Source organism: Malaclemys terrapin, chromosome 3 (genome assembly GCF_027887155.1).
Source record: "Malaclemys terrapin pileata isolate rMalTer1 chromosome 3, rMalTer1.hap1, whole genome shotgun sequence".
Lineage (NCBI taxonomy): Eukaryota > Metazoa > Chordata > Testudines > Emydidae > Malaclemys > Malaclemys terrapin.
The window spans coordinates 153597698-153618167 of record NC_071507.1 but is presented as its reverse complement, the minus strand read 5'-3'; the positions used below and the strand labels follow the sequence as shown (position 1 = coordinate 153618167).

The 20470-nt window shown below is 40.6% G+C and overlaps 1 protein-coding gene across 2 annotated transcripts in view; it reads right to left on the bottom strand.

Moving 5' to 3' along the window:
* COL9A1 (collagen type IX alpha 1 chain) overlaps positions 1–20470 on the bottom strand; it is a 97423-nt gene that overhangs the window by 36919 nt on the left and 40034 nt on the right. For both annotated transcript variants that reach the window (XM_054024505.1, XM_054024506.1), the window contains 13 exons: positions 19246–19269; positions 18901–18954; positions 16158–16211; positions 12787–12819; positions 12628–12684; positions 11753–11806; positions 10183–10236; positions 7840–7893; positions 6548–6601; positions 2443–2496; positions 2238–2291; positions 2057–2110; positions 1728–1781 (listed from right to left, as the gene is read on the bottom strand). In XM_054024505.1, the coding sequence (XP_053880480.1) occupies positions 1728–1781; positions 2057–2110; positions 2238–2291; positions 2443–2496; positions 6548–6601; positions 7840–7893; positions 10183–10236; positions 11753–11806; positions 12628–12684; positions 12787–12819; positions 16158–16211; positions 18901–18954; positions 19246–19269 (654 nt within the window). The remainder of the gene's footprint in view (positions 1–1727; positions 1782–2056; positions 2111–2237; positions 2292–2442; positions 2497–6547; positions 6602–7839; positions 7894–10182; positions 10237–11752; positions 11807–12627; positions 12685–12786; positions 12820–16157; positions 16212–18900; positions 18955–19245; positions 19270–20470) is intronic.

Below are 20470 nucleotides of genomic sequence, written 5' to 3'. Positions count from 1 at the left end.
GGTTTGACACAAATAAGCAATTATCGTGAGAGAAGTAACTGTAACCAGTGCAGGAAGTATTCTTTACCCTGGCATTGGAGGCTGAATTTTTCTCTAGCTGCAAATGTAAAGGAAATAAGCTTTTTAATTTGGGAACATTATGCACTATCTATATTCCCAACATATCCAACATTTTAAATCTACAAACTACAAGATTAAACATAAAAATGTATTTACTGGTATGGTATATGTCTCTTTGACTGTGACCAATCCACATGAATTAAGAATAGCACTGTGTATTTTAACAACAGAGCAGTGCTATGCCTTTTATGTATGTATTTTATGGTAGATTCAATTTGTTCTTAGTTATTTATACTGTTTGAATTAAATGAAACCCTCATAACACCCAAGTGTGGAGAGCCCCATAATGGGACAGCTGCAGATTCTCCTATCATAGGCAAATCCCTCACTGACATAAAGTGAGTGTATCTGGCCACTAGCTCCGCCACATCCCTTCCATATGGGACATTTTGGGGCAGGAGGAAGTATGGGGCACTCCAGCAATCCTAGACTGGCAGAACAGCCGCAGGGGATTGTTCCATCTGGGTAAATTCGACCAGCCTTAGGCTGCTCTAATTTTCATTGTGGATCACTTTGGCCCCCAGCCAGTCCCAAGATTAGGAAAGGCAGAAAGCCATCTTTCACTACCTCACCTCCTTAGCTGCCCCAAACACAAGATCAGTACAGCTGAGGACTGAGCCCTCAGTGTTGATAAAGACAAAATCAAATCCTAATACACAAATATCAGAATATATCTTCAATCCTATAACTCAGACAGACCAAAAAAAAAAAAACCAATAGCAATGCCTCCTACACCTCAGGATGACCACAAGTCTCACCTCCTACAGCATTAAATCTAAAACCCACACCAAATAAATAAATACCAACAAGAAATTCTGGGCTTATGTTAAAATTTATAAGGCACTCGGGTTGGGATTCAGAAAGTTATTTAGGCACTTAACTCTTTTCATTTCAATGTGTGATGAGCAAGTATATAAACCTAGATAGATAGGTGGATAGAATTATAAAGAGATGATTAGTAAAAAGAACTGAATAAAGAATAAATATTGGTAGAAAGAATGAAAATAGCATTCTACTGATTTGTAAACGAATTCCTTTATACTTAAAACTAAACCACACTCAGACACCCCTACTATCAGACAAGGTCTAGTAAACTCCACTGTCTGGATAAACTCCACTGTCTGGATAAAATTAAAAACTTATTGGGCCACATGCTCAGATATTCCCACAGTGCACAGAGTCAGGGGGTGATGTGTAAAGCTTCTACTTACACTGTTCTGATCCTGATGTCCATGCCTTCTACTATGTGCTCTGTTAGAGTAGCCTGCGGGCTGTTATTTATGCCAGCCTGTAACAGCCACAAGGCATTGAACCCTTAGCCCAGAAAGAACTCCCAAGGAAGTTGCATGTTGGTCCACCCTTTTTTAGTAAACTACTTCCCTATTATGCTGACAGCCAGGAGGTTGTTTTGTGTGCAACCCTCTATTTTGGCTAAACACTTCAGGATCACCCTTGCACTGGAGTTATCCTCCCTGGGCCATTCACTCAGTTTTTACACCCAAGGTATGATGAGGCATAAAAGCTGGCACAAGTGCATCTGAGAAACTGGTCTCTTCTTTGTGTTTGAACTGAATAGGACTTTCACATTTAAAGTATCAGATACCTACTGGCAGTCCTTGAAGTCCTGCATCTCCTGGAGCACCAGGTTTTCCTGGTTCACCCTGAAAAAAAATCGATTTACATAAATTATATAAAATCTTCAGTTAAATAAGTAAAAAACCTTTATTTCTAGAAAGCAGAAACAGTATGATTTTAGACATTTAGGCTGGGGCCTAAAGTTTACTACAAATTACCACAGTAACGTTCAGAAACCAAAAGCAGTAGCACGATTGAAAAACATACAAAATATATAGGTGAGTGGAGCTATTACAGTTAGAGCAATGTGAATCAAATGACATGTAAACTGAGATAGCCAGATAGGATACAGTTAGCCTACCTTTGCTCCAGGCATTCCAGGGATCCCTTCCCGGCCATCAACCCCCGGTAAGCCCTTGAAACACAGATAGCATATTGTTATAAAGAACATTCTTTGCTTGTCTTAATGCTGTTCCCCAACATTTGCAATCTAAAGGATCACAACAGAGAACAAATTTTTAAAATAAATGAGATATACATACAGCTTCTCCTTTAGGCCCAGGAAGGCCAGTTATTCCTCTAATACCTTGAGGACCCTAAAAAAAAAAGATACATTGAAGTGACATATGCAAGAAGCATCAATACATGATTATTCAGGGATGTATTTGGTAAGTTACCTTCAGCACACGTAATGGGATATATAATATTATTGCTAAATGTTTACTGGTAAATATGATTTGAACTCACCCTGTCTCCCTTCGGACCTGTCTCTCCCCGTAGACCTCTCTGTCCCTGGTCTCCCTGCAGGAAATATTTTCATTTAGCAACAAAGTCATAATACAATTGGTCGTATTGATTAAATTAAATCAGGTAAAACATCAAAGGTGAAATTCACTCTTGTGCAGAGAGCATGTGCTTGGCCCTGTGCAACATTTGAGCCCCAAATCAAGGGTTTAGGTGGGTCTTGAATGGTACATAGCGACTTCTAACTGGTGAATTTCAGTTTAATGGCTCACTCTTGCATTACTTGGGAACACCTAAAACTCCCAGTGAAGCCAATTAGAGTTTGGGTGCATAAAGATGCAAGATCTAGCTTTTAATAAGCACCGCTGCCTTTTAAATGTCCTTGTGTTTTCACATTTACCCATACTCTGCTTAGGCTGCACTCTCACTCTATAAACAACTAAAATGTTATTCAGTGGAACCCTCTTAAAAGGGAATCACTTCACTATGGGAAGGGAAGATATCTACATTCACTGTATGCTGGTATCCATGCTGACTAGTCCATTTAGGCAATTATAGATAGGTATATAGTTTTCTCAAACCTTCTTAAGATATGTTAGATGGTACTTCCCTTCCCCTTATTAGATCAAAACATTGTTTCAGGTGTTTAAGTACTTACGCTCAGAAGGTGAGTACATCTATATTTTTTCTGTGGAGGATGCATTAATTCTAAATGAAATATGTCTAATTTACATTGAAACTAATGTGTAATTTACATTGACATTAATTGGCCTGTGCAGTTTATAGTTAACAGGCCCTGATGTAGGCCAGAAGTTAGGGCACTCACCCAGGATGTGTCCCCCCTCTGCCTGATTTCCACTTGATATAAACTATTTAAATATTCACTGGGCCACAGAGAGTGTAAGAATGATGCTATAGCCCAGTGCTTAGTGCACTCACCTGGGAAACCCAGGTTCCAGTCCCTGCTCCAATGTGTGTTTAAGTATTCTACACAAAGTGGGCATGGGTGTCCCACATCCTGGGTGAGTGCTCTAACCACTGGGATAAAGGGTATTCTGGGGTGGGTAAAATGGGACATAAGATCCTCTTCGGTTTTTGCAAGAAAGAACTTTGGGGAACCGGGCTTAGATATCACCCCTCTCCTCAGCATTTCCTATTGGCTCGTTTAGGCAGCTCCCCTCTCAGCTGGCTGGCTTTTGTGAATCTCTTTAAGTACCTAACTCTCCCCATGCCTTGTATAAGGAGCCTGGCACCTAACTTAGGGCTGAGGATTCCACTAGGAGGCAAGATACCTAAAAGTTAGGCACTGTACCATTGATCCCAGGTCCCTTTTATGGAACGGTTCCAATGTGGGATAATGATGTGCAAAAAGAAAAGAACCCAGCTTGACGTTCAGAGCCCAAAGGGAGTTTACAGACTTGGCACTAAGAAATAAACATCTTTTTACTAAGTGCCTGTTCTGCTGTTATCAAGTTACACCATTACCTTCAATAGCAACACTATCAGACTCAAAATGTCTGAAAAAACCTACACAATACACAATACCACCTGAATAAAGGTGCTTAATTAGAACAATTTCTCTGCTATAAGGCTAACTTTTATTTCTTTTATTATGACATCTAAAACACCCAAACTGCTTTCCCCACCATAACAAATATTGTTAGAAAAGAGGTAAAGTGCCCTTGTTTAAATGGACAACATTTAGCTTCTACTGGACTCAAAAATGATTTGTTTATCCCCATATATGAAAGGGAAGAGTCACTGTGATTTTTATCATTCAACTGAATAATGCAAAGAGAAGTTTTTCTGTTTTGTTTGTAAAACAAGGGACTCTTGTGTCTCCAAAACATAAAAGTGCTTGCTGCTGAGTTATGATAGTGGGCAACAATAGAGGCAAAGATGCATGTATGTTATGCCCAATTTTTAAAAAACATTTTTTCTTTATTTTTTATATATGCCATTTTAAGAACACAAATTGTTATACCAGGCTAACCTGGCCCATCTTGTCTGGTATCAGTTACAGAGAATCATCTATTCCTGAGGCTTCTGAGAAAGCAATGCTCAAACACACACAGGCTAATTGTGCAATGTTACATCATGGGCTGGAGAGAGAATTATTTACATATATTGTCATTTGTACAGTTTATGATTATACGCTTAAGCATGAAGAAATCCTGTCTAGTAGAGATTAAATGAGATCAACTGTAAGGTTGAATGTTATGTGAAGGGTGGTTGGGGAGACAACTAGCGAAGTAGAATGATCCTAGCGGATATGGGGCAATTACTTCCAGATTCCCTCAGAATCTGCTTATACCTGAATAATGTTAAAAACCTTTGTAACTGGGGCGCTGATGCCTAGCAGTAGCAACTGTCACCCACAATAAGTGGTGGTATTTGATCTACTTTTTCCTTCCCTTCATCTCCCCCTCTTCCCTTTAGTTTAGCTGGATTTGAGAAGTGAAAAACTGGGAAACCAGTGGGGATGTGGGAGGTTAGTGGGGAAGTGGGAAGAAAAGGAGGCCCATTGTGCCATCTCCCAACATTTTCTCTGAGGATACATGTACTGATCATTCTTTAAAAATTTGGTGATTGTTGCATTTCAATATTGAATGTAACACACAAATGGGCATGCTTTTACTAAAAGGGCAGAGACCTGGAGAAAGCTTGGAAGCCTTTATAAGAACTTGCAGAACATTGTGACTCTGGCATCAGTAAGGAGAACACATGCGAGATTGTCTAGATGTTGGGAGTTTGAACAAGAAACTTTTCGGAAAGTTAGAATGAACATCTGAGCTAACTTTGGAACACATGGCACCAGTAGCATGGCAGTCTGGGCTGCTGAAAATGAAGCAAGCACATAGCAGAAACATCGTGCTGCCGTGAATTGAGGTGTGACTAGAACAGCTCCAATGCAACCAGAAGTCTCACAGCGGCAGCCTGCTGTAAGTGTACAGCAGCCTCTAAAGCAGTGGTGTCCAACCCTGGGTCTGGGGTGGGGACGCTTGTGGTCCTCAAGAGACTAAATTGTGGCCTTTGAGCATAACTGTGTCAAGGAGAAAATGCCCTGAAATTGTTAAACCAAAGTTTCAGAGTAGCAGCCGTGTTAGTCTGTATCCGCAAAAAGAAGAACAGGAGTACTTGTGGCACCTTAGAGACTAACAAATTTATTAGAGCATAAGCTTTCGTGGACGACAGCCCACTTCTTCGGATGCCACAAGTACTCCTGTTCTTCTTTAAACCAAAGTGTTTGAATTAACCCTATTACTACAGGGATCCAGATGGGGACACCTCTTTCTCCATAGCCACAGGAGCAACTCTGAGGTGAGATGGGAGAACTCTGAGCAACTGCTGTCCCTTCCTTGCTGTAATTGCTATACAGCTCACCCGCTTGGCATCTGCTCATTACTGAAAAGGCTGGAGGGAGCAGCACCGGTTGCTTCATTCCCTGCTTTTCTGTCAGGATGTGGAAGCCCAGGGGAAGCAGAACAGAAGTTTGATTAGTTCTGTCTGCACCTGAGGCTGTGCCTACCAAAGAATAACTTCCCTCCCATGACACCCACCCCAAGGGGAAATGAGAGAGAAGCTGACAAACAACACTAATAATCAACTAAGAGTCCTGTGGCACCTTATAGACTAACAGACATATTGGAGCATAAACTTTCGTGGGTGAATACCTACTTCATCAGATTTATGTGCAAATCCAGACTAACACGGCTACCCCTCTGATACTTAACACAAATAATGACTCCCTTAGTCTCTGCCTAGCTCAGTTTGGAGGCGCCTGAAGTCTCTCCTCAGCTTGCTCTGACTTATACCAGTTAGAGCCATCTCCTAGGGGTCATATGCCAGCTGGGGCTAGCCAGCTACTCCTCCTCACCCCTGGAGGCCGGAGCTGCATGAAGCAAGATGTAGCCACGGGGCTGGCAATCCCGTGGGCTGGATTGAAAGCCCTGATGGGCCGGATCCGGCCCGCAGGCTGTAGTTTTCCCTCCCCTGTACTAAGGGAAAACCCTTTGCCAAAGCAAACAGCCCCCTGCTTTACTTCTATAAACTTTCTTAAAAGTTAATATCACTTTGAATGATCTGGCTGACACAAAACTCTACTTACAGATCCACCAGGGAGCCCTCGTGGACCAGGGTCACCATCAAGGCCACGAGCACCCTACAGAATAAAGAGATAACACAAAATAGTAGGGCTGACTTCCTGAGATGTACCAAGCACCTACATACCCCAATTACTTCGGTAGGAATTGCAAGTGCCCTGCACCTCTCTGAATTTGGCTCTGGGTTATTAAAATAAATACAAACAGTTTTCACAAAGTGGCTTTTTAATCTTTTTAAACTCTAGTTTGCCTTTTGGAGAGTTATATAATTAAATGCCAGCAAATGTTATATATGAAATTATGTCATTCCTCTATCAAAACATACTGGACAGTGATGAATTAAGCCACTTTGAACTATTTCAGAACAATTCATTGTTGTCCTTAATTAATTCCCTGCATCACACAAAAACATACTGCACATATATAGCATAATGGACTGACACCAAAATGTGAATTGCAATTGATTTTTATATAGTGTCTCATAAAACTATCTTCAAAAATGCTTTATAGAGAGAACCAATTATAAGCCAAAGTGAAAAGAAATGTTTTCAGGAAAGATTTAGAAAGAATAAGGAATATGTGTCTCAGAGAGAGGCAGTAAGTATTTCACATAGCTGGGGCAGGAATGTAAGTGGCCAAATAACTCTGGGAGGTGAAGGGGACAGTGGGGATATATGGTGGGAATCGTAGAACAAGAAAGAAAGCTTTGCTTTCCATATCTTTCACTGGATACACAGACTGGATTTGCACCATTCTGTTCAGTGACTGGCTATTGAAACTGAGGTAATGAAAGTGATCTATGTACCAAGGCAAGCAGGTGAAAATTAGAGACAGAAGAAGTAGAAAGGTTGAGGAGGACACAATCAGGGGAAATGAATATTCAATAAACTTTAGTTTTATTTCAAAAGGTTATGGCCTGTGTAAATTAATATCACAATTAAGCTTGATGCCTTGCCAACAGCACCAAGAGGATATGCCAAACTACTGTAAGTCTTGGGGAGAAGGAGAGAATAGTAAGAAACTGCAGAAAGTCCACTTCAACAAAATTTGCTGATGTACTGAAGGCATTTACTCAGAAAGGAAAGGGTTGGCTGTCCTCATGACCAGAAGTATGATGTTACAATTGCTGGAACACACTGGGTGGGAGAGGGAAAGTGCAGGCATAGCAAAGGAGGGTATCAAAAGTTTAAGTAAGGCTAAACCCAGAAAGCACCCATTGCATAATGACCCATGTAGTGGAGCCAACCTCTGACTACCAGCTGCATTATATTTTATAGAGATAATTGCTAGTACTTACTTTGTTCCCTTTGGCTCCCATTATACCAGTTATGCCTCTCAAACCTTGAATCCCCTGGAAATGAAAAATAAGAAAAGTATTGTGACAATTTAGCCCATACTGCTATTTTGTTATCAGAAATGTGGTAGTTTTCAGATAGTAGTCTTCTTAAGATACTACATATTTTCTTTGTCATTATTTTATTCCTTCCCTTACATATAAAAAAGAGCCAAATGCTTCTGCATTAAAATGTTTAATTCATGTGGTAATTTGAAAACTGTACAATTAATAAAATATAAAATTAGAACACAGGTAGCTCAGTCAGATTGACCAAAACCACACTGAGGCCTCAAACATAACTATATATTAGGGACAGAAAAACACTCATTGTTCTGAGGACCATAAAGTTGAAGTAAACCCCTGAAAAAAAATCTGACAGAGGAACCGGGTCTAAGGCTTTTATTTCTACACTAACGCCCCAATTCGAACTAAGGTACGCAACTTCAGCTATGTGAATAACATAGCTGAAGTTCGAAGTACCTTAGTTCGAACTTACCCCGGTCCAGACGCGGCAGGCAGGCTCCCCCGTCGACTTCGCGGTACTCCTCTCACCGAGCTGGAGTACCGCAGTCGACGGCGAGCACTTCCGGGTTCGACTTATCTCGTCCAGACAAGACGCGATAAGTCGAACCCAGAAGTTTGATTTGCTTGCCGCTGAACTACCGGGTAGTGTAGACCTACCCTAAGAAACCTTACAGACTATTTCAATCCTTACCGTCTTCCCTATAAAGCACCCCCTCAGGCCTGACATATCCCTTTTTAAGATGACATCACTTTCCCTGCCTCTTGAATCCTGGATTGTAGTGGACAACACTTTAAAATATTTTGATTTTGAAGAGCTGTGGAGTTAAATGAATAAAGCAATGTGTTATTCCTGATGAATGCACTACATGAGAATCTGTATGACCATGGGCCACTAACTACGAGTGTGTTAAATGACTAGGCCTGGCTGAGGATGAACACTACAGGCCCCCTTTGGGAACAGAAAATGGATCTTTTAGTACAGTGAGCTCAGGCAACTACTTTATCAGGGAGATTTTATCAGTATTAAGGATAAGAAGGGCTTATAGTCTTCGTTCTATGCAGTCTCTTGTATTTCTGTAAGCTCTAATCAGACTTTTATGTTTGTCTGGACTCCATGATCTAGGACTTGAAAGTCATGAGCGTAAGGATAATTCAGGCCTACTGAATGATTTAATTTCCCCCAAAATTGCACTAGTCAAATCTCCAGTCAAACCTGGATACAGTAAGCATTAGAGAACTCTTTTCAATCCCAGAAAAATATAAGTCCTCACCATCCACACTTCTTTTTCCTGACTCACTCACCAGGAAACCAGAGACTACGCAAACTCTGACAAAGGGAGTAAGCATGCCATGATTAAGGTCCAGCTCTGAGGTGGGAGTGATCCCCTTGCTCCTTCCTGTTCCCTACTGCATGTCCTAGCTATGGGAACTGGAGGGAGGACTGATCATGGAGGAACCAGTTAAGGAAGAACAAACAGGAACAGTGAAATTAGGACTCTTGGGGGAGGCACAATGAAACTATAGAAGGAGTATGCCACAATCTGCCCAGGAGTGGTGGCCACAAAATCCTCAGTTCTGCAAAGTCTAAGGGTACATCTACTCTGCAAAAAAAAAAAAAAAAAAATACCCATGGCAACAAGTCTCAGAGCCCAGTTCTACAGACTTGGGCACACAGTTCTAAAAATAGCCTTGTTAGATACTCCCTCTCAGGCTGGAGCTCAGGGTCTGAAACATGGTGAGAAGCATGGTCTCAGAGCTTAAGCTCCAATCCAAGTGAGAATATCTACATGGCTATTTTGAGCACCATCACACAAGCCCAAATCTGTAGACCTGGGCTCGGAGACTCACTGCTGCAGGGTTGTGTTGTTTTTTGTTTTATTTTTGTCAGTATAGATGTACCGTAAGTCTCAAAGTTAAGCACACATATATATCTTTCCAGGTTCGGGCCTAGGTCACCAAAATCATGCACAGTAAGGTCAGAAAAGCCCAATTCAATCATCTAGTTGCCCCCCTGCGGTTTAAAAAGTAATATACGACAGAGCACACTAATTATTTACAATGTGAAAGCATTACAAGAACCAAGCCGTGAGAGCAGAAAAGGGCATGCTGTGAGGTTTTACTATGCACAGTTTTAAATATTTTTACCTTTATTCACAATCAGTGTGATATTATTATTAAAAGATAGATGTGTAATATTATTTCATGTCTAATTGCTTATAAAAAACAAATATGGTGACATGAAACAAATTGATAGTGCTATTCGAAAAGGAAATACTTTACTGGAGGGCCTTGAGCTCCGACATCACCTAGGACTCCCTGGGCACCTTCCTCACCCTGGAAAAACAAAAGAAAGAAAACTGAAGCAAATCCATACCAGGAAAGGGAAAACACTATCAGCATAAGAGTTACCACTTCTTACTCACTAATCCCTGTCAACATGCTCAGCATTGAGGGAAACCCAGCATAGACACATTTCCTGCCCCAAAGAGCTTACACTTAACTTTAGACAGATAGTAAATTAAGGCACATAATACATTGGCTCATTTAATTAAAGGGGAATTGCAACACATTTCAACTCTCTCTGTATTAAAAATTTGCAGACTTCTTTCTTTGCTGAATTATTTTTTATAGGCTTCATAGAAGAAATGTGTTCCAAGAAGGAATATGAATGAAGATAAGGAGGTCATTTTGCTCAAGAGTAGCAAGGATATGTTTTATTTAAGCTAAATCATTCCATTTTTCTCAAAGTTAGTATTCCCAGGTTTGTTAATTCAGATTTTTAAAAACTGTAATGAGGTTTAGGTCGGAGTCTGAAAACTGGATGTGTATGTTGATAGCCTCACATGCAATCCAGCATTATCCTTCAGTGTTGTTATTATTAAACCGTGCCTTATTAATCCAGACACCTTTCTGGTGACCAGATAACACCCTCCCCCCCCCTCGCCCCTCCCTTATGCTGTTAGAGAGCAGAGCTACAATTCTCAGTGCCAGGCTGATTTACAAGAGGTTGGTTCTGGGGCACAACAAGGATTTGGCAACTCCTATAGCGCAAGCATTCTGAAAAGTGAGGGGACTACTTCTGAGAAGTTAATATTCTTTTCATTGTATATATGGATATGGAGCAGGGGTTTATGGCACAAACTTTGTTCCTTATTTTTAAGGTATTTTAAGGTGCTAGATTGCCTGCCTTGGAAAAAGAAGTCCTCTGTGGACCAAAAAGTTACAGCATGGGCAAAGGTAGTTCAGGGTTCCCCAAATTTCCTCACAAGTATCCAACAAGCCCATTCCAGATGAATTATGTTTTTAGGTGAGAATGTAGTTCAGTCTTCAAGCAATTCAGTCCTTGGTCCTTGCCTTCATCTCTGTTGTGATTACCTAGACCTTTCCTATACCTCTCCCTCCCCATCATGTACTCTTTCCCCCCATGCTGCCATCTCATTCTCCCTTTGCCCTCTCCCTGCTCAGTTGTGCCATCCTAAGCATTCTCTAGTCTCCTACAGACTCTCTGCACTTAATTTCCAATTTTTAACATTAATAAATACTGATTTTATTGTGCAGCTAGTGCAATAATAATTATTCTGATGGTCAAAATGAAAAGTGAGAATGCCAATTTCTGTGTGATAATGAATGCAGAATAGAGGGGATGACTTAGCAGATAATGTGGTGATAGTGACCCAAATGCCATACAGGAAGTGGGCTGTCAGTTCTTTCTGGCAGAAGTATCAATAATTTTGATGGATTCTAACAAGATGACTCTTTTTGAAGCAAAGGCTAAACTGGCAGTTATTTTGCTACCAATCATTGCCTTCCATTAAACTACTGCTTGCCCATTAAAATACTGTTATCTTACCTTATGACCTTGTTTCCCGGGTTCACCATCCTCTCCTTTTACTCCTTTGTGACCCTAAAATAAAGGAATAAAAAAAAAGAGTGCAGACAATTTATTTAGAATTTGAGAAATCCACTCTTCCAACATAGCCTGCCTACCACTCTCCAGGTGTACCTTCTGCAGGGGCGGCTCCAGGCACCAGCGTAGCAAGTGCGTGCCTGGGGCGGCAAGCCGTGGGGGGCGGCCTGCTGGTTGCTGTGAGGGCGGCAGTCAGGTGGCCTTCAGTGGCGTGCCTGCGGGAGGTCCGCCGGTCCCGTGGTTTCGGCGGCAATTTGGCGGCGGGTACACCAAAGCCGTGGAACCGGTAGATCACCCACAGAAACGCTGCCAAATCCGCGTGACCGCGGACCGCCCACAGGCGTGCAGCAGAAGGCCGCCTGCCTGCTGTGCGTGGGGCGGCAAAAAACATAGAGCCACCCCTGACCTTCTGTAACACCTCCCCAACTCCATGCACACCTAGACACTTTCGGAAATGGGCTGTAGTGCAACCTTCATAAAAACCTAATCCCAGATCCAGTAAATCAGTGTGTCCAACGCTGCACTAGTAATCCCCTCATAGGGATAGTATCCCCAGAAATCAGACAAAAAAACATAAAAGAAACTAGAGTAAGTGTGAGTCAAGAAGATGTTTGTTTCAATTTGACATTCTGAGGCCTTCTATAAAATCAAAAGGCTTGGAGGAATACCTAGCATGTCTGAAGCTTTGGGACTATAGATGCTTTGGAAAGTGATCTTGCCAGTATCTTGGCATCATGCTTTCTGGACAATATAATGGGAGACCCAAAGGCCAGGAAGCCCTCACCCTAATCAGTGATTCAGTACATCAGTTCTCTTACCTTCATTCCTATTAGGCCAGCGTGTCCTGGACGACCAGGTGCACAAGCATTGGGACACTGAAAAAGTATCCACACATTGAGTTAACATGGATAAGAAACTTAAAAATGTACATTTTGGTTTAAGATTGTATTTTTCAAAAAGGTGAACAAATGTCTTACCAGTGGATCTCCTTCATGCAGCCCAATTGTTCCCTAAATTTGACAAAAAGGTTCAAAGTTAGAAAGTGAATAACAGAAAAAAAAATGACCTTGTCTCATACAACGAAAACCACACCTGCCACACTTCAGTGTAGGAAAGCAGAAGATATAGAAATGTCAGATAATCTCTGGGTCTGAAATCCCAAAAGTGCACTTAAACACCTATGGCTGGCCCGTGTCATGGTGTTTAGGCTCTGCGGCTACAAAATTGCAGTCTAGATGTTCAGGCTTGTGCTGGATCCTAACCTCTGGGACCCCCGCAAGGGGGAAGGGTCCCTGAAGCCAGCCTCCAGCCCGAGCCCAAACACCAGAATTTTACAGTCTCAGAGCCCAAGCCCCGCGAGCCCAGGTCAGCTGACATAGGCCAGCTGCAGGTGTTTAGCTGCTGTGTAGACATATGCAAAGGGAGCTTTATTTAATTGTCATAAATTGCAGGAGTCTGTGTGCAATATTCTGCCCTCCATCTTGGATTTGCTTTTCTGAAAAGCAAAAACTCTTTGTTTTTGAAGCGTCACAGATTTCTTTTAAGTACTGAAAGCCACACGTGAGAATTAGACTAGAGTAATCCAATACATATTTTTGTATACTTTCAGACTAATAATCACATATGAACTCAGTGTATTCTATAAATATAGCATATTTTTCTTTTAAATATCAACAGCTGCATCTGATTTTGTAGTACTATGTACTAAATGCTCCCATATCTCAGTTGGCTATGTAGTCCAGTTGCACCACAGATCTTATGTTATGTTCTCAGCACAAGTATCTCTACTTTGTAATTGACTGAAAATTGTTTTCAGAGTTGGCGTTCTTAAAGAAGTTATCTAGGTAAATGAAACAGATGAAGGTGCACTTTCTTACATTCTGATGATAATTTAATACAAAACAAAACCATCTCATTCATAAGGACAAGACTTAATTCTTTAGAGGAAAAAAAGGATCCCTCTCGCAGCAGAAGAATTGATAGACAATTCATAATTCTATCAGCCATTGGAATTGCAAGTTAGAGATCTGTGTACAAAAGGGATGCAGTCAATAGAAGAAAAATGAGTTTCTTAGGAAATGGACTGGCCTTAATGGGAATAGGAGAGGATCATGGAATCTACTGAGGGAAGACTGGGGAGTACGTTAGGAAGAAAGGTAACCACATGTGAGCAAGTCTGGGTTCATGGAAGGATCTGGCAGTCTGTTATGGAGAGGTGTGCCTTCTGTTTGAGTAAGGAAGCACCATGAGACTCTGAGAGAACTGATGGGCTTTCATGGAAGCACAAATATTTGGGAAAGGTTGGGGGAGTTTAGGGGAATATAATGGCCTTAAGTGGAATGGGGGTGGTGCACTGCAGTGGTGCCTGAGGAGGATGGAATCTTCAGTGTAAAGAGAGAAGGAGCAGCAGAGTCTGGTGTAGTTTGTTGCTATTTATTTCCTGGGTATTTTTCTCAGTTTTATCATTCATATTTTTCACAATGGCGACTTCACATTTTCTAGCAACTTTCCATGGAAAATGAGATATGGCCTCAAGAAAATAGAATTTCTGTATTGCTGTTGGGACTGTCTAGCAAAGGGATAGTAGGTCAGCCTTTTATAGAGAAATGAAGATGACACTCTCATTTCCTAGATACTTGATGTGTCATTGCCCAGCATGTACTCTGTCTGCCAGATGATGATCTGCCATCAATTCTACCTCTCGCAAATTAAAATACTGCATGGTAAATGCATAATACATATCCCTCCTCTCAAAAGGCCCACAGAGGAGAATCACAAAAACAGTACTTGGAAACATCTGATGCTCTGACTAGAGATGTACTGGACTACAGCGCCAACTTAAGAATCTAACCCCTCCTTACAGCTCCAGCCCCAACCCTACACAGTAGCCCCAGGTCCCACTTGAAATGGTAGTGGAAGGTGAACCACCCTCCCAGAGAGGTAGGAGAAGTGGCAGAAGGGGACACCTTCGTGGAAGAAGCAGGGGTGACAGCAAGTGAGCCCCCAGTACTCAACCCGGGAGGCAAGGTGTCTCTGCTTGCATTGATAGGCTAGGCCCACTGCACACTTCTCCTCCTGACACACAGAATCCTCTGGTTGGGTGCTGTTGGTGGGACCAATTCTAATATATCTTTTTTTGAGATGGGGTGACCAGATCTGCGCACAGTATTCAAGATGTGGGTGTGCCATGGATTTATATAGAGGCAATATGATATTTTTCCGTCTTATTATCCATCACTTTCCTAATGGTTCTTAACATTCTGTTAGCTTTTCTGCACACTGAGTAGATGTTTTCAGCGAACTATCCACAATGACTCCAAGATCTCTTTCTTGAGTGGTAACAGCTAATTTAAACCCCATCATTTTATATGTAGAGGTGGGATTATGTTTTCCAATGTGCATTACTTTGCATTTACCAACATTGAATTTTATCTGTCATTTTGTTGCCCAGTCACCCAGTTTTGTGAGATTCCTTTGTAACTCTTAGCCGTCTGCTTTGGACTTAACTTTTTTGAGTAGTTTTGTATCATCTGCAAACTTTGCCACCTGACTATTTACCCCTTTTTTCCAGATCATTTATGAATAGGTTGAACACCACAGGACCCAGTATAGACCTCTGGGGGACACCACTATTCACCTCTCTCCATTCTGAAAACTGACCATTTATTCCTACCCTTTGTTTCCTATCTTTTAACCAGTTACTGATCCACGAGAGGACTTTCCCTCTTATCCCATGACTGCTTACTTTGCTTAAGAGCCTTTGGTGAGGGACCTTATCAAGTGTTTTCTGAAAGTCTAAGTATACTACATCCACAGGATCATCCTTGTCCACATGTTTGCTGACCCCCTCAAAGAATTGTAATATATTAGTGAGGCATGATTTTCTTTTATAAAATCTGTGTTGACTCTTCTCGGGAGAGATAGCTCAGTGGTTTGAGCATTGGCCTGCTAAACCTAGGATTGTGAGTTCAATCCTTGAGGGGGCCACTTAGGAATTTAGGGCAAAAAATCAGTACTTGGTCCTGCTAGTGAAGGCAGGGGGCTGGACTTGATGACCTTTCAAAGTCCCTTCCAGTTCTAGAAGATAAGGCATCTCTATTTATTAAATTGTGTTCATCTATGTGTCTGATATTTCTGTTGTTTAGTATAGTTTCAACTAATTTGCCTAGTACTGAAGTTAGGATTACTGGCCTGTAATTGCTGGGGTCGCCTCTGGAGCTTTTCTTAAAAATTGGTATCACATTAGCTATCCTCCAGTCATCTGGTACAGAATCTGATTTAAATGATAGGTCACACAGGGATACAGTACTTATCCAAACATTAGTATATATTAAACATAACCACTTACTCTGGGCCCTGGGGGCCCTGGTGGGCCTGGAGGACCTCTCTTTCCAGCATCACCCTAATATTTTAGAATAAATTTAATTAATTCGTGGCAATGATATATAAAACAGCTGTATATTCAGGCCTGCAGCAGCTAAGGTGAGGCAACCACAAAAGAACAGACTAAGCAACCAATCTTAGAACAGTAAAACTCAAATTTCAAGAATACAGGTCTGGTTGCAGAGTATAAGGAAATAAATTTAAGTTGAGATGGGTGTGAGATTGTATTTGCTTGTATCACATGCTTGAAGTTCTCCTAAGAGTATGGAGTAATCCTCAAACAACATGTGACTTATTTTTATTATTCAAGTGTGTGGATACTATGATGATGGACATGATAGAAAATCCTAAAATAAATAAAGATGTGGTACATAAAGAGTCTTCTTGAATAACACCAGTCATCTCTTTACTTCATATAGAGCACCAGTATCATTGGTACTAATTTAATAGGGAGTAAAAAGATATCACATGACATCTGCCATGAAATGGCCATTTTCAGCACAATAGAGGTCACAACAGAAATTTCATTTGAACTGTAATGCATTTGATTTTGTTTGATATCTCCCAAGGAATTCTGTAGAATGACAAGTGAAATAATACTGTCAAGTACCGTAGTATGCAAGATGTTTGGGAGGTGATATTTTACTATGTCCATTACTTGAGGCATTCTCTGTTGTTCCATCTCATGCATGCCATAAGCCTCTGTTAAAGTATAGCTGTAGTCAGAAAAGCAATTGTGTAAACCAGATACTCCCTTATTTGCTCTGTGTGTGTCTTTGAGGCATACCTGCTTTAAGGACAAGGGCTTAATCCTGTACTGTGAAGCCAATGGGAACTCTGCAATCGTCTTTACTGGAAGCAAGAGCAGGCCCTAACCCAAGATTTTACTACTGTTGTCATTGGAGAACCAGTACAGTATTGAAAGTAATCTAGAGCCTATTCTGTCTCACGTGTCATCCACAAAATTGTCAGCTAACTTCTGAATCAAGAACCTTCATCACTGGGAAGGATGTACAAGTCAGAAAGAGTACAACTCGATTTTTGAAGCCCAAGCTGAGAATTAGAATCTTTTGATTTACAGTGTTGTTGTACTCATGTTGGTCCCAGGATATGAGAGATACAAGGTAGGTGAGGTAATACATATTATTGGACCATCTTCTGTTGCTATAAGGTACAAGTTTTCGAGCTATACAGAGCTCTTCTTCAGGTCTCGGGAAGAAGACATGCTGCTTCCTTCCCCAAACCTGAATCCAAGCACTGTTCATATTCAGTTTTTTAAGCTCCTGATGAAAAGCTTGTAACTTCCATCAACAGAAGATGGTCCGACAACATATATTACCTCATCTGCCCTGTCTCTCTAATATCTTTTGATATATAAAACTGAGAAAACTTGATATGGAAGTAAGTGAAAGAGAATAATTCAGTAAAAATAGCATTGTGGGAGTTCTATACCATTTTTCTGACTACAGTCTTACTTTAAATCAAGTCTTATTGGTTATTAATTGGACTCACCTTTTAACTGTGTTCTTATTTGATATGACTGACCGAAAAGTGTTTTGAAAGGTTCACACTGAAGGAAAATGATCAACTAAAATAAGACGTCATGCTGAACCTGCCCTTACTAACATTTGCCTGGTAACCACCACTGTGAAAAAGTGGATAGGTGGGCAGGGACGAGGGACATCTATTCACTGGTCAGAGTATCTATGTAAACAGCGGCAAATAAGCTGTTCCACAAAAAGGGATAAAGTAATTTACTCTACTACTCCCTCCCACTCCTCATCAAGTAAAGAAATTAAGATTCTGAGTTACAGTTTATTTTCTGGTCTACCTAAGGAGTGGTGGAACTATGTTTCACCTCTGGTTCCAGTAAGAGTATAACCCATAATGTCTCTAAAGAACTCTGAAGATGTGAAATATAAGTGCTACGTGCTCAGGAGACGACAGGGACTGCTCCATCCTCATGGCTTTGTGAATGGATGGGATGTACTTAAATTGTACAAACTAGCCCTTAATCTCTCTCTGTCTCAGTTCTCCTTCTGAAAATGGGAATAATAATAGTTCTTGACTTCACAGAGGTGTCCAGGGGATAAATTAATTAATTATGTTTGTGAGGTATTCAGATAGTCTGGAGATCAGTGCCACAAAAAGGCTATAATTAAAGAGAAAAAAAATCCTTAATCAGGGCAGGGTTGGTTGATGTGCAGTAAATGGGGTCACACTGAATGATGATCAAAAGAAATATTGAACTGCCTTATTCAGGGACATGAGACAGGGGTCGTGGAGAAAACCAGTGTGTGATCATGTAATAAAAGATTTTAACATAATGTATACACACCAGGGGCCAAAGTTAACATTCTACAGCCACAACCTTAACTTTGCCCTTTCCTAATTTTTAGTGACTTCCTTTGCATCCTTAGCATTCTTTTTGTGTGTGGAATACTGTTTGAAACACTTCAGTCTGTTATTACAGATGGACGTATCTTTGTGCTATTACTTCTTGTTTATTTCTGACGAGATTTCCACCAACCTGCTCCTCCCCCTATAATCCCAGTAGGAAAAATAATCAAATGAAATACTTATGTATATTTTTTGTTCTCATATCCTAAACCATGTTTGGATGGTATAATAATTATATTTCCTTCTGTACAGTGTCTTTCAGCCAGTGAGAAAATGCAAATTACTGGCAAACATAATGCAGTACTCACGGATGGACCAACACGGCCTACTTCACCAGGAAGACCTGCTACACCAGGGGGACCCTACAATAACCAAGTAAAAGAAAGAAATATGTATAAATTATTTACAATCATCTGTATGATAGAGATCTAAGTACACAGGCAAATATCTTCCCAAAGCAACAGGAGATAAATTATCCCCTCAGAAACACATCTGTACACCCAAAGGACTAAAATGGTCTAAAATGTTAGTTGTAAAAATATGTATGAATAGATACAGAACATCAGGGCCAAAATTATTATTCTGTCTTTTCATTTTATTACTTTGATTTGTTATGCGATCGCAGACAGTAGATTGTATAAAATGATACTTACTGCTGGTCCAAGAATCCCCTTACCCTGAAAAAAGAAAAATGTGGTTAGCAAATATTTTTGTTTTCTGACATTTAATCTTGTTGGGTGCCAAGAATAGGATCATTTAGGGTGATCAAACACAAAATTGTGACAATTTCTTCAATGAATGAATATTAAAACATTACTATCCTGACATGTGATATTGCTGAGTGGGTATTTTGGCAATTTTAACTGATATTCAACATCTAGTATAAAGATTATCATGAGATACTTAATATCAGCAGGCAAGTACAGTAATTTTGTTTGACTAAACTAACCTGCAGTACAAAAATATGTGCTGGCAAAGGAATGAAGAAACTAATACTAATAGGTTTAGCTGGTTATCAAGCATTGAAACCTATGCCAAAAGATACACCTTGATGACACATGAAGGAAGTGGTCATTTCCTTCTCCATGAGTAGTGGTTAATAATAAAGTAGAAAAAATTTCAATTATTTCAAGGCCTTCTTAAGTCCCTTAAAGCCACTAAACCACTGCTTCTTGCTGAGCAGGAGAAGCAATGAGCTGCTCCTGTTTACATTTACTATCAGTATTGTTCTTGATTATTTTAATCAGCTATGTCCTAGCAACAAATGCTGTTTTTCCTGTTAGGTAGAATACATACTCCATAGCAAGGTTTGGCCCCAATCCTGTAAGACTTAAGCATATGCCTAACTTTATGCAAGTGAATAGTGCCAATGAAGTCACAGATTTATTTGGGTTTTAGACCTCATTGGGAGTTGGGCATCTGAGTGTTAAAGATAAGAACACTTCTGTAATCTGCTTTCAGGTAAGCCTACAGCTGTTAGGGGATGTGATTCAGACCTGGGTCTGGGTTTGCAGCAGGCTAGCGAGCCTGGCTCAAACCAGGCAGGGCACTAAGTCCTAAGATGATAGGGCAGGAAAGCAGGAGCAGAAGTAGTCTTGGCACATCAGGTGGCAGCTTCCAAGGGGGGTTCTGTGATTCAACCCGTCACACACAGTACAAGGAATCCTGTCTTAAGTAACTACCTAAACTGCCTTGTTTAGAAGAAAGTGGTCTTTAACAAACGATAGTACAAAACTGTACTAGAAATCTTGAAGATACTTTAAAATGGTTGTTTGAGACAGGGAATGTCTATTGGAGTTGGTTCTTACTGTAGATTTCACTGTATTTGATAAAAATGTATTACATATGAATGGAAAATATGAGTATTTTTCATGTCTT